The sequence below is a fragment of the Nannobrachium achirus genome (genome assembly GCF_963921795.1).
Source record: "Nannobrachium achirus genome assembly, chromosome: 14".
NCBI lineage: Eukaryota > Metazoa > Chordata > Actinopteri > Myctophiformes > Myctophidae > Nannobrachium > Nannobrachium achirus.
Window position 1 is genome coordinate 42,080,432 of NC_137821.1, and position 15,123 is coordinate 42,095,554.

Here is a 15,123-nt window from a genome sequence, read left to right on the forward strand (position 1 = left end):
ATTGTATCCAAGCCTACAGTCATCACCATCTCCTTTCCTGCTGATTCCATTGTAAGTTACTGCTATACCAACCCTTCCACTCCACTCTACCTCCCAGTAACAGCATCCAGTAAGACCCTCTGTACACAGAACCTGACGACATGCATCAAACCTGTCAAGGTGTTCAGGATATGATTGATCCTGTACTAGTAGTGTCACCTTTCTGTTGTTTTCAGACAGAGAAAGGTTTCTGTATGCTGTGTTTGTGTCCAGTGTGAGACGGTGGAAATCTAATGAGAAAACAACACAGTAAACATTGAAAACATTGTTCACTGACTGACATAGGCTTTCACAGGGATGACAGGACATAAGCGTTTCACACTCCCGCACATAGCTCTGTGTATACAACAGTGTCTAAAATGTTAGTGTGTGATATTGAGATTATTGACACAGACAGACAGATACTCACATCTGGTAATAAGTTGAGAATTAAGCCATTCTTCTCCTCCATGTTTCACACTGTAGGAAGTAGAATAACAATACATCAACGTCTAATTGTCTAACTCAACGTCTCTACTACCTGACTACAGTGTTTCTCCTGTCATTATCTTGGCCCTGCAGCCCATCCAGACATACAGTACACACTGCTGCCCAGTTTGGATCTCATCACCTCCTCAGACTCCACCTTAACCTCTATAGAACTCCACTCTCCTTTTATCCCTTCTTGAAGCAACTTTACAATGCAGATATATTGGATATGTCTTGTTATTTCTCAACCACAAATGTATAGAATATTATTTAGATAGCATGTTGTTTAGTCAGATGCTAGGTTACCGTAGTTGTTTAGCTGGTATCCTAGTTTAAACCGTTCTCTCTGCAATCTACTTAAGTGACTATTTACACTATGAAAAACACTGTGCAAATCAAACTGTGACAGTGGCTACTCAAATTGGTAAAAGCTGTACAGAATGCCACATAACTGTGAACTGAGCTTCGACATATTCATGCTGAGCTAATAATTAAGCTGTATATAATTTCCACTACCATAGAATGTTCAAGATCACATCTAGAAACTCTTCCCATATCGAGGTTGATTTTCCATTCATTGCAGCACTGATATGAAGAGGGTTTAATTATAGTAACTAATATTTATTATAACTGTAAAAAATATAGTAGAACAGTTGTGTTCCTATTGCTGTAAAAATATAGTAGAACAGTTGTGTTCCTATTGCTATGGCAACACACACACAGACACACGCACGCACGCACGCACGCGCGCGCGCGCACGCACACACACACACACACACACACACACACACACACACACACACACACACACACACACACACACACACACACACACACACACACACACACACACAACACACAAACATAAGGGAAACAATGCACATTCAGTTCACTGACAAGGACATAGCCCAAGTCTACTCACTTGCAGTTCTCCAGTACTGAATCATTCACCATGTTGAGGCACAGGTCCAGCTCTCTTAGGGAGGGATTAGAGCTTACAGCTGAGGCCAGAAATTCACAGCATCTCCCGGACAAGTAGCAGTGAGCCAGTCTGAATGAAAAATGAAACACCAGATTGATTGATAGATTAACAGATATATAGATTAACAGATAGATAGATTGATTGATTGATTGATTGATTGTTTGATTGATCGATTGATTGATTGATTGATCGATCGATTGAATGGAGAATCTGTTTATAGCCATCTATATAAGGACCAGGCTGTGATGGACTGTCAGGTGAAAATCCACACCTGGATGCTTTAGTTTGATTAAAATCAACCCTGAGCGTCCTGGGTCCCCAGTTCACATGATTATAAACTCAGCACAAAAAGAAAGGAAACTTGACTTCGGTCCATTATATCTCCACTTTAATAATACCAATTTTTATTGTGTTTTATATAATTTTCATTGTTGATTTGTCACCTTTACAACGAGGTACAGCTTGTAAGCATCGGGCATTCGAGGCATGAGCTACTCAGCCAAATGTGTAACTGACCAAAATGTTGCCAAAATGGCTTGCAATACTGTTCTGCTGGCATATACTCTCGTTTTGGGCTTCCGTGACACTGAGCTTAAAATTAACAAGTGTAAAAATGTCCAATAGCCTATGTGTTGTTTTGTTCTTTTCCTATACTGTGGGAGAGTGCATTCAATCATTCAGTGCAACAAAGGTGAACACCAAAAGAACAGTATTGCAGGCCTGCCAGGTGACAAATCAACGATAACAATGATATAAAACACAATACAAATTGGTATTATTAAAGGGGAGATATAATAGACCGAAGTCAAGTTTCCTTTCTTTTTGTGCTGAGTTTTATTTGAACTGGGGACTGACAAGCACTTGGAACAATGCCTTGCAGTGAGCTTAAGTCTATTTTCACAATGCTTGCCTTTTTCTTCTGTAATATTTGGTCAAATTGGTTTTAAAAAGTCTTAAGTCATTAAGTTTTACCTTTAGAAATGTGCAGATACCCTGTATACACTTAAACTGTATGTTGGTTTGTTTACTGTTGAGTGAGAAAACAATTTGCATGTACCGGTAAACTAACATTTCAAAAACATGTGAGTCCTTGTCGTGTTGAGTCCTCGACGCGTTGTGAGCTTGTAGATCTATATTACTCATACATGTAGGCTTGGGTTACCATGATATCAAGCTTATTAATACATTCACCACATGCATTCATATTATATTCACATAATACAGTACATAAAAAAACAGAATTGTTCAAAAATAAATCAGGTATGTATCTTACCTTAAAATCTCCAGTTTACAGTGCAGATTCTTCAGTCCTTCACAGAGCAGCTCCAGTAGTCCTGAGTTCTGTAGGTTGTTTTTACTGAGGTCCAATTCTCTCAAATGGGAAGGAGTAGAGCTGAGAGCTGAAGCCACAACTTCTAAGTCTATCTGTCTGAGGTTACAGCCAACAAGTCTGTAAATGCAGATGAAATAAGAGATTATAAAAACAAATTACACCTTGTTCACTGTCCAGGAAGTTAAGAAATCACCTATCTAGTTATCCAGACATAAACATTATTTAGCGTAGCAGATTGACACGGACAGCACAGAATGACTGTACTGTATTTCACATTTCACACCCTCAACCAGCAGTAGATATAAGAAGTGTCTTATACTATTGTTCTGTAACTGTATATCTGTTAACCTTAAAAATGTTTAAGGTTTTATGCCGCTTTAACGGATTAAATAAGCCTTTATTGGCTCACTGAGTCAATACTCACTATTTGAGACACAGACAGTATTATTGAAACTTTTATATCAACCTTAATTTCTAACTAGAAGCAGTGCTCTTCCGAGCACAGGTCTCCACCAGGCCACGCGTCCTGGTGGTGCTATAATAGGCCAATGTAAAAAGGGTGGCATGTGTTCTTCACCAATCTTAGACCTTTCATGGCGCCACCATGAGGCTGATTTGAACATTTTCTAGTGTAATTTCTTCCTTGGCCCTTTGCGAATGTGCGTGCACAATTTCATTACAATTGCACGCTGTGTTTGATTTGAGGCATTTTGTTCGAAGCGGAGCAATCCTGCAAAGTTTGGAGGCCAATCTTAGCCAATCAGGATGGAATATTTAATATGGGACAGATCCGTCTTGATCATATAACTGTAGAGATACTGTGTACTGATTTGTGATAATTTTGGGTAAAATCTGAAGGAGTAATATCCAAAAATGTGTCTTACATAAGTCGGCCTCATGGTGGCGCTATAAAAGGCTGATGTGAGAAATGCAAGGAAAGGGTTTTTCCTTGGCCTATAGGGAGTGCGCTTACAAAGTTTGAAACTGATCGGTGGAGTTATAGGTAAAACCACGAATTGGCCTGTTATAACGCCACCATGAGGCTGATTTCAAAAGTTTGAAGTGGCATTTCTTCCTCGGCCTAGTGGGAACGTGTGTGCGCGATTTCATGTTAATTGCACTCTGCGTTTGTGATTTGAGGCATTTTGTCCAAAACGGACCAATCTTACAAACTTTGAAAGCCAATCTCAGCCAATCAGGATGGAATATGGACAATCAGACAGATCCATGTCGATCACATGACTGTACAGATACTGTCTATCGATTTGCGTGATTTTTGGACAAAATCTGTAGGAGTACTGGCCAAAAGGTAGTTTTGCACAAATTGGCCTCCTGGTGGTGCTAGAAAAGGCCCATGTGAAAAATGTGGGGCAGAGGTTCTGAATTGGCATCCAGGGAGTGCGCTTACAAAGTTTGAAACTGATCGGTGGAGTTATAGCTAAAGCCACAAATCAGCCTGTTATAGCGCCACCATGAGGCTGATTTCAAAAATTTGAATTGGCATTTCTTCCTCGGCCTAGTGGGAACGTGTGTGCGAGATTTCATGTTAATTGCACTCTGCGTTTGTGATTTGAGGCATTTTGTCCAAAATGGACCAATCTTACAAAATTTGAAAGCCAATCTCAGCCAATCAGGATGGAATATGGACAATCAGACAGATCTGTGTAGATCACATGACTGTAGAGATACTGTGTACCGATTTGCGTGATTTTTGGACAAAATCTCTAAGAGTAGTGTACAGAAATGTGTTTTGCAAACATCTGCCTCATGGTGGCGCTAGAACAGGGCCATTTGAAAAATGTGGGGCAGAGGTTCTGAATTGGCATCCAGGGAGTGTGTGTGCTCATTTTGGCAGCGACTGGGCCAACGGCGCCGGAGATTAGCTGTTAACAAACTCAGAGGACGGACGCACGGACGGACGGACGGACGGACGGACGGACGGACAGGGGCGAAAACATACTCTCCCCTGCCTTCGGCTGGCGGAGACAATTATAGTAATGGCAGATTGACTGTACAATGTTTCTATTCACTTGATTACTAACCGAGCCTTTCTGCAGTTCCTCACAGCTGGGATCAGCCTCCTTCGCCCCCCCTTTGATGTGTTGTATTTGTCCAGGTCCAACTCTTCCAGAACCTCCTCTGACGTCTGCAGCATGATGGCTAGAGCGGAACACTGGGTCTCAGACAGTTTCTCTGTTCTGTTCTCTGACTTCAGGTACTGTTGGATCTCCTGATGTACTGAGTGGTCGTTCATCTCCATCAAACAGTGGAAGATGTTGATACATCTGTCAGGAGAGGCGTCATTTCTCAACTCCTTCAGGTTGTTGATGGCTCTCTGGATCTCCTCTGGGCAGTTTTCTATCGGATCCAGCAGGCCTGCTAACAGACTCTGGTTAGACTCCAGTGAGAGGCCATGAAGGAACCGAACAACTAAGTCCAGGTGGCCATTTTTACTCTTCAGGGCTTTTTTCATAGCAGCGTTCAGGAAGTCGGAGAGGGATCTGTAATTAAATAATAAGTAAGTATTATCTTCCAGAAATGTCTCCAGTACCTTCATGTTCTTCTCTGTGAAACACTGGAGCAGGTAGACTGCAGCCAGAAACTCCTGGATGCTCAGATGAACAAAGCTGTAGACTGTTTTTTGGAACAGCACACTCTCTCTTTTGAAGATCTTTGTGCACACTCCTGAGTACAGTGAGGCATCTTTCACATCAAGACCACACTCTTCCAGGTCTTCTTGGTAGAACATGATGCTACCTCTGTTTAGGTGTTCAAATGCCAGCCTTCCCAGCTTCAGAAGAACATCCCTGTCAGTCTTCATGATGTGCTGTTGAGTCTCATACTTCTGCTTCCTTCTCTTTGTCTGAATCAATAGGAAGTGGCAGCACATCTCAGTCAGGGTCTTGGGCAGCTGTCCTATCATGTGTGTCATCATCATGTCCAGCAGAATGGTAGCAACAATCCAACAGAAAAGTGGGATGTGACACATGATGTGGAGGGTCCTTGATGTCTTCAAGTGTGAGAGGATTCTGTTGGCCAGCTTCTCTTCACTGAATCTGTTCCTAAAGTACTGCTCCTTCTGGGGATCTGTGAACCCTCGCACTTCTGTCACCATGTCAACACATGCAGGAGGGATCTGATTGGCTGCTGCAGGTCTGGTGGTTATCCAGAGGAGGGCTGAGGGGAGCAGATTCCCCTCAATGAGGTTTGTCAACAACACGTCCACTGATGAGGTCACTGTGACATCAGAAACAATGTTGTTTTTTTGGAAGTACAATGGAAACCTGCTTTCATCCAGACCATCAAAGATGAAGCCAACTTTCCAGACAGCGAGCTGCTCTGCTGTGACCTTCTTTAATGTTGGGTGGAAATCATGGATCAGTGTGAGAAGACTGTACTGCTCATCTCTGACCAGGTTCAGCTCCCGGAATGAAAGGGGAACCAGGAGATTTACATCTTGATTTTCCAAACCCCTTGCCCAGTCCAGAATGAACTTACGCACAGAGAATGTTTTTCCAATGCCAGCGATGCCCTTGGTCAGAACTCTTCTGATGGGTGTCTTTCTGTCAGGGAGGGGTTTAAAGATGTCACAGCATTTGATTGGTGTGTCATGTAAGGTCTTCATCTTGGAAGCTGTCTCAAGCTGCCACACCTCATGTTGCCTATTAACCCCTTCACTCTCTCCCTGTGAGATGTAGAGCTCTGTGTAGGTGCTGGTGAGGGAGGTTCCAGACTCTTCAGTCATGTGGTCTTTCACTTCATCAAGACTGTTCAAACTGACCTTATAATCGTTCAAATCATCCTGCACACTCACATCTGAAATGTAAAAAATAAATAACCTTACATCTTTACAGAACACATGCAAACATTACTAATTAAATGCCCTCCAAAGAATATGCAATTTGTTAAGAAAACCAGCCAAAAGTAATAACACAAGATCAGTTTTTTTTGTCCAGATGTGAGAGTTGTTTAGCTTCATTATTTGCACTTAGATATTGATACAGACAAGAATTTGAACATTTAGTCTGACAATGATTTCTGCATTTATTAATATGTTTTTGTAATTAGTGCAAAGTATATAAAGTGTTTGTCCACCTGTGGTTTGACTGACTGTCTTCAGTCCAGGTGTGGTTGTGAATGTCTGTCCACACTGGGGACAGTCATAGTGTCCTGTTGGAGCAGACTGGTCCCAGTATGAGGTGATACACTGTCTGCAGAACCAGTGTCCACAGCTGGTAGAGACCGGATCTGTCAGAACCTCCTCACACACTGAACACATGGACACCTTCTCTGTCACAACACAACCACTCCTCTTCCTCTCTCTGTGGAGATGAAAACAATTTATTAGTACATAGTTTTGAATATGTATTTTTATTGCTGATTAGTCTCCTTTACAACAAGGTACAGCTTAGCTTGTATGCATATACTCATACGGCATTTGTGGAATGAGCAGCACATTATATCAATATTTTTTGTAAATCTCTATGGGAAAAATGAATGGCAGATTGTTTAGTGGCACCAGTAAACCACGCCCACTGCTATGCCCTATTGCATACATGGGCAACTGGCGGCCCGGGGGCCACATGCGGCCCCCACCTTCACTTAATGCGGCCCGCAGGTTAATACCAGAATACTGATATATTATTGATTTCAGCTGTTACAATTACAAACATGACCTGCTTTAATTCCATCAGTCTATATTAGTAGCTTAACTCTTTCTGTGCGAAAACCGAATAATCTCGGTTCTTTTTTCCATTCCAATACTAATTTTTTAATCTATTTCGCTTACCCTGAGCTGCTAGTAGTGACGTGGGTGGTCCTGGCTCCTCCACCGCCTCCCAACGAGCCATTCTACTTGTCCCGATGATTTATTCCATTGAAAATGGTTTAGAAAAAAGTTTAGAGCCCCCCCAAAAAAACGCTGTTTCAGCAAGACGTATTAAGGATTACAAGAACCGACATTATTCGGTTCCTTTAGTAAAATGAATTAAATAATCGGAGGCATCAACGAAGCCCCGGTCTAATTTAGCATCCTAGCACAAGGCCACGATTCTGTTTACACGGCCGGTAATGGGAAGAAAAGGCCGCAGCACGCCGCCCACTCCAATAGAAAAACACATCTTTACAGCGGATTTTCTCCGGATTGTGTTCCGAGGCCAGCAGACAAGTTATTTTGGCGGCTGAATAACTTTAGATCGCTCTTCTAAAAGATTATATAGTCGATTGCTAACTGATAGCTAACTTCCTCCGGCTCGCTAGCATAGCACTCATTCGAGTGAAAAGCCAAGCCAGTTCAGGCTGGCGACCCGGATGTGATAGTGAATGCCTACGGGAGAATGGCTGGCACTCTAGCGGCACCTAGCGGCGCCCGGCAGCTATTGAGTTAATGACTAGTATAGTAGTATTAAAATGTATTTTTTTTATGTCCAATGTATTTGTATTTAGATTCATAAAGTTAACATAAGTATATAACTAAATGCGTTTGAAATTAAATCAAAATGTTACATTTCAGGATTCCAATTAAAAATAACAAAAAATTATTCAGGATTCCAATTCAAAAGAAGCAAAAATAGCAGATCTAAAGCTCGAAACGCATCGCAGATGAGATACTAGAATGACAAAGTACAATGTAGCAATATGCAATGTGGCCCTCTGGAGTGAAGGTGGAAATATAGTGGCCCTCTCCATCATCAAATTTGCCCACCCCTGCCCTATTGGAAGTGATGGGTTCTCCTATATCTTCTTGACTTGGCATTCAGTTATTTCCATGTGGAATCATTCTTTTTTTTTTCAGTTAAAGTTCACAGAGATCAGTGATCTTACGTTGTGTTTGAAGGTAGAGGTTCATTACTGAAGTTCAAAGGGAAACGCTTAGACTGATCACTCTTCATAGACACACAGCTGGGTGTTGGAGACTCTGGTCTGTGGTGAAGACTTCTGGAATCACACAAATGTTTATGAAAACATACCGTTTGCTGCTCAGACATTTCTAGTTGCGACCGAAGGTCGCAGTTTAGTATGAGAAACGGCACATCATGTCTCCGTCCGTCCGTCCGTCTGTGTACGCTTTTTTACAGTCTACAGTCTGATGTCATCAATATTAAGCCCATATCTAACAGGACGTCATATGGGAATGCCCATATATGGAGGACGACAGCCCCACGTGTGGCTGGTTCTACAGCAGGGATCTCCATATATGGGCATAAAAGGGATTGTATGTATGATGTCAGATGTCATAGACATCATAGGACTTTCACAACGAATAACTGAGTAAGCATGTTTGGGGTCTCACATGGATCTCCATATATGGGTACCTGGGGTCTCCATATATGGGTAACTCTTCCGATATACTGTACATCACTGGCCAGACGGCGAAGACATGGCGCGACCTCGCCCTTTAGGCAGCAAGAGCCGCTGATACAAACGACCTACGGCCTGGTCGCGACTTAGGCCACGACTTGGAGGTCGTAGGTCCCGGTTCTGGAGGTTTTGCGCGATCTCGGTCGTAATTCAGCGACCTGGGAAGTCCGCGATCGAAACTCTACGCTTGCTAAGGGAAGGGACGCGAGTTTAGAAACTCTACGCTTGCTAAGGGAAGGAGCGCCGCGATCGAAACTCTACGCTTGCTAAGGGAAGGGACGCGAGTTTAGAAACTCTACGCTTGCTAAGGGAAGGAGCGCTCGTTTTCAACAGCGTCGGCAGGTTAGCTACTCAGTGTCGGCAGGTTAGGGTTAGGGTTAGGGTTAGGGTTAGGGTTAGGGTTAGAGTTGGGGTTAGGGTTAAGGTTAGGGTTAGAGTTAGAGTTGGGGTTAGGGTTAAGGATAGGTTTTGGTGCACCTCGCGCGGTCCAAGTGACTACAATGGAGCGCTTCCTACCTCCGGTTCAGCCAATCACAAGCTTCAAAAGGTTGAATAGCGCTGCTGCTCTAGAATATTCTGCAAAAAGACCTTTTAAATACGACCGCGGACTTCCCAGGTCGCTGAACAACGGCCCGATCGCGCAACAACGGCCCGGGGACGACCGAGGTGGCGCAACCACGGCCGGGGGTCGCGAAACTAGACCGGCCGCGACCTAACAAGTATGTACCGCGAACTACGACCTCCAGAACCGGGACCTACGACCTCCAGGTCGTGGCCTAGGTCGCGACCAGGCCGTAGGTCGTTCGTATCAGCGGCTGTCTCTCCCTTTAGGGTGAGGTCGCTTGTCCACGACTGGTTGGCGACCTGACTTTTGCGAGTTGTCCTGCGAATTTGGCAACTTTGAAATTTAGCGAGTCGACCTGATACCCCCACTACTACACTACTACTACATCCTCTAAACTTGCCTACAGCAAAATATGATGTGTATGATCTCCATTTTTGACCATTACACACCACGCCGCCGCAACATGGCGGTGAGGGCCGCGCAGCGGCCCGAACTCTAGAGTTTTGCGGCCCGAAGAGCCGCAAACTTCTAGTGTGTATACATGCTTTGTGTTCAGTGATCTTACATTGTGTGTGAAGGTCCAGGTTCATTACTGAAGTTGAAGTTCAAAGGGAAACACTTAGACTGATCACTCTTCATAGACACACAGCTGGGTGTTGGAGACTCTGGTCTGTGGTGAAGACTTCTGGATTCATACAAATGTTTATGAAATTATCATTTGAGTTGAAATACAGTTTTGCTGCTCAGATATTCCTAGCAATAATGTACGGCTGCAGGGTTTTCTGCACAGCAGGATATGTCTGTCCCCTCAAAAGTAGTCCAATCACAGTTCATGCTTTTCCTGCACAGGACACTGGACTGTGAACCAACAAATGGTAACTGTAGTCCTTAAGACATGTGCACGCCGAATATGTCATTTGACGTATCACATCAATTTTCAATGGGGGCATGTGATGCAGCCTGGCGAGTACGACACGGCGAGGATAATTTGTTGTATCTGACAGACAGACCTAATTTGAATAAAGTTTGATTCAAGCAACTTCATTCAAATCTGGTTCGTCTGTCGAACCATATTCAAAAGAAAGCAGCGCTCCTGTGCCGTATGTGAGCTGGGAAATGTAACCAGGAAATTATCAAAATATGGAAATTGTCTATTAGGCCTATTAAATTAGGCCTATTAAATGCATTATAGCTGTGGTGAAATACAATGTAATTTTATGTCACATTACTAAAGATTGTACTGAAAATGTAGTACAATAATAGTTGATGATTGACAGATTTCATAGCTTATAGCAGTTGTTCTTAACATGGGGGTTGCAACCTCCAGAGGGGGTCACCAAATAATTTGAAGGGGTCGCCAGATGTTTTTTGTGAAATGTGTGTGTGCGGGTACCGGTATGTGTGCGCCTGTGTGTGCATCTAGCCACATCACGCACAGAACAGAACAATGATAATGTTTTCATTGTTGTCCTTTATATTCAATTTATCAGTAATACACATACAGACAATACAATACAATACGGAACAGAGCTACAGTAAGTACTGTACAATCATACTTTCTAGAACAACCTAGAACTGTAGTGAATGTCAGGCATGATTATCCTCTAGTGAGAGGTTAAAAGATCCAATCTTAAGCCTCCTGATTTGCTCACAGACATTTATCAATTTTCAAACATGTTTGATATTTATCTTGATCGCTATTGTTCATTATGCTTTACAGTGTAATATTTTTTATTTTCTTCCCTAAAATACAGGCCACACTTCTGCTCTCACACACTATAGCCGTGTTTCTGGGCTTCCCCCTCCGCTTGCATCATTGTTACATTTTGTATGGATATAGGAAGTATTTAATTCTGGTTCCTCAGTCATTTCTATTTAGGTCTTTTTATAGGTGTTTCTGCAGGAAACGTATGACGTAGTGGCAGTGGTGCTTTGCGTTTACATGCTCGTGCACCGTTCGGTGCCGTCCGTGCGCGTGCATGTGGGGAAATATTTCCGGCCACACGGCGTCCGGTCGCGTCCGGCCCCCAAAGCGCTACTGCGTAGTGGTTCTACAAGCAAGCATGTCAGTCAGTGCATGCAGTGCAGGTGGTTTCAGAGTTACTTCTCTGAAACAAGAGTTACAAGGTCCTATGAATTAATTGATAAAATAATTAAGACGTTTACTTCTACTTTTACTTGCACTTTAAGCATTTTTAAAAGCATGTACTTTCGAAAAAGCATGTACCTTTGAATACTTGAGTATATTTAAAAGCAATTACTTTTTTTTAGTCTTACTACTTAAGTAACATTTCAACTGAGCTACTTTTACTTGTAGTGGAGTAAATTTGACCAGGAGTATCTGTACTCTTCACTCAAGTAGGCCTACTGGGGATGAGTAGGCCTACTTCGTCCACCTCTGTTTTTTTATTGTTACATTCCATCTTATGTCTAGTCTAGAAGGGTAAAATATTTTAGTTTCCTCTCACAACATTGCAGCAACAAGAAAACAGAATAAAATAGTGCTCAATACTAGAAACCATAACATTTTACTAAATTTACGGTACAATAACAGGTGACAGATTTTACATAGCTTGTGGCATACTGTGCATGCACACAATGAGCCAGTCTGTATAGTGCAGCTTCACCAATGAACACCACACTGTGATTTGTCTTGTTTTTGTAATTCATGTAACATATGCGATCACGTTGTTGTGTTATATTGTATATTGTAGAGACATACTTTGTATCTGGAGGTCCAGGTTGAGGTTCCTCACTCTTCATAGACACGGATGGAGACTCTGGTCTGTGGGTGTGATGTTTGTCATCTCCCTCTTCCACTCGCTCCTCACAATGACTCATCTTTGATCTCTATTAAACCTGTCAAAATGACAGTCAGACTCAGAATAGTGCACAATGTGCATGCAGCCAGCTATTCAAATGGCAAAAAAAGAAAAAGTAGACTAGAAGTAGATGTTCTACCAGCTAAACTACTTTTTTGTTTGGCAAACAGTTCCGTGTTCTATTACTGTACACTGAACAGGTATGTTGATAACGTCTTGGAACATCACTGTGGTTACTTGACTTATGCCAATGAACCTTGAGAGTCAAAACATGATACTTAGGTTAAATTTGTTCTCCTACTATGCTGCTAAAGTATGGAACGCCCTGCCCTGAAAAGCCACTTACAGGCGGCTGCTACTCGAAACTGGTAAAAGAAAACTAAGCCTAACCTTACCTCCCCCTGACCTTTCTATTGTAAACTAAATAACATTTATTTTGCATTGTGTTTTACAACAGTTTCTTTCTGTTTTCTGCATACTGTGTTCTATTTGTCTGTCATTCAATGTTATGAGTTAAAAAAGGACCACAATTGAAATAGCCCAAAAGCTTTTTTGAGGTCTTTATCCTTTTAGTTGACCTTGTACCAGTGAAATGTACTGTCATGAAACTGTACCTTTTCCTACCTTTAGTAGGCCTACCTTTTCCTCAATCAATCAATCAGATGATAGATAGACTACAATGCAGTGTCACATCTAGTTTGATTCTGTATCCTTAAGTTAAATGTATAGGGTAATTTTCTTTGGCTAAAATAAGTGTTAAATAGCCCTAAAATATGTTCCTATTGTTCAGTATACATGGGAGTCTACATGTGTCTCCAGATCTTTATAAAACTCAGTCAGGATACAGATTAAACCAGTGGAGGTGATGATATACAGTACAGAAATGAGCAAACACAACTTCAAACTGGAACACTATAAAAATGAAGCTGATAAATGGGTATATTGTCTGAAATGCTGTCACCTACCCGAAAGTGTATTTTGTTTATTAAAGAGATGCAAAGACTGAACAAACACGCAATAGAAATGATTACTATCCCAACCTTTTAGCAAAAAACAAAACAAAACAGCAACAGAAAAACAACAACATTTGTTTTAACCAGATAATATCACTTACCCTTAACGTGACAGTCAGTTATAATTCAGGAGAGACGGACAGAGAATTTCTGGTGCTTTGATTGTTGACCTGTATTGTTCCCCTTGAAATACGAGACAGCCCAGAAACACCACGTACTGCATTCAACAGCCAGTCAACAGAGAGCGAGGGTGAGAGAGAGACTAGGCAGTCTAGGAAATGACATACCGTAGTAGTAGTGTTCAGTGGAGTGGACTGAGCATCTGGCATACCCGGGCATGCCCGGTGGGCCGTCTAGGCTATACAAGTGGGCCTTTGGGCCATACAAAAAAGTGCACGTTTTCTTTCTTTCTTTCTTTCTTTCTTTCTTTCTTTAATTCCGAATGGTGACCCAAATACATTTGTGTCCCCATCCGGAATAAATGGGGTAAATTTATTATAATTAAATTATTCTCTTAGGAATGCAACAAAAAACCATGGTGTGAGTAATCAATAGGAAAAAAAAGTCATTTTGGGGGTGAACTATTCCTAACACAAGTATGATCTCTGAAATCCCCCAGCTTTGGGATTTTAAAAGAGAGTAGCTGGTGTATGACGCATGCTTCAGGTGAAACTTGAGGGACCACATTTTGATCTCATACTTCATACAGGAAATGTCAACTGTAATCCTGTGACAAGCAGTAAACAAGCATAATATGTCTGTCAGAGATCAGGAAGAAGTCAAAGAAAGCCATAATCAGTTATCGAAGCCACATACTACATTCTAACAGGTAGGCATCCTAAATGCTAGAACCCAGAAGGACAGTGGGCATGTGCCCAGTTTTATCAATGCCCACCCTGGTATATAAGTACAATGGGGCACACAATGGATAGCAATAGTTGAACTTGGGAGTTGAATGTTGCATTTTATTCATTTCATAGACATTTGAAAAGGGTTCTCTGACTTTACCTGGAATTCAAATGGGGCTTTTAAGCCGTGACATCATTTTGTAGGCAGAGGAGAATCTGCCCCCAGAGCATTTTCTGTCCCTCGCTATTTCAAAAAACAACGACTAAAAAATAATGACTAAAGTATAATTCTAACACTTTCCTTTCAACAACAAAGAGAAGAAAAATGTGTAAATAGTAAAAATAGTAAAAAGATTCACGGAAACTGGGGGCAGAAATTCTCCTCTGCCTACAAAATGATGTCATACTTAACAGCCCCATTCTAATGCTTTTAAATTTACAGGATTGGGGTGTATGCCTGTCATGACTCATATAATGCCACACACAAACAACATGTGTGGCATTATACAAGGTTATGGTCTGCTCCTAATTCAGAATTAGTTGCGGGGTTGATGACAGAGGCTAGTTGTTGACTTGTTTTTTTTACACTACTGTAGTCTGCTTGTGAATGACTTTGCATTATCTCGGAAATAGAATAGTACTCAACAAAGTCAGGGTGCAATCTCAGAAAGAAGGAGAAGGCCGGCTCCTGAT

General features: G+C 41.9%; 1 protein-coding gene across 1 annotated transcript; it reads right to left on the reverse strand.

Annotated features, from left to right (window-relative positions):
• Positions 1-1,425: 1,425 nt before the first annotated feature.
• On the reverse strand, positions 1,426-6,567 carry LOC308298063 (protein NLRC3-like; the record flags this gene model as incomplete). Its single annotated transcript, XM_080741626.1, has 3 exons — positions 1,426-1,483; positions 2,763-2,939; positions 4,865-6,567. 3 exons carry the CDS (start codon positions 6,565-6,567, stop codon positions 1,426-1,428), a joined length of 1,938 nt encoding a protein of 645 aa, XP_080597752.1.
• Between the last annotated feature and the right edge of the window lie 8,556 nt (positions 6,568-15,123).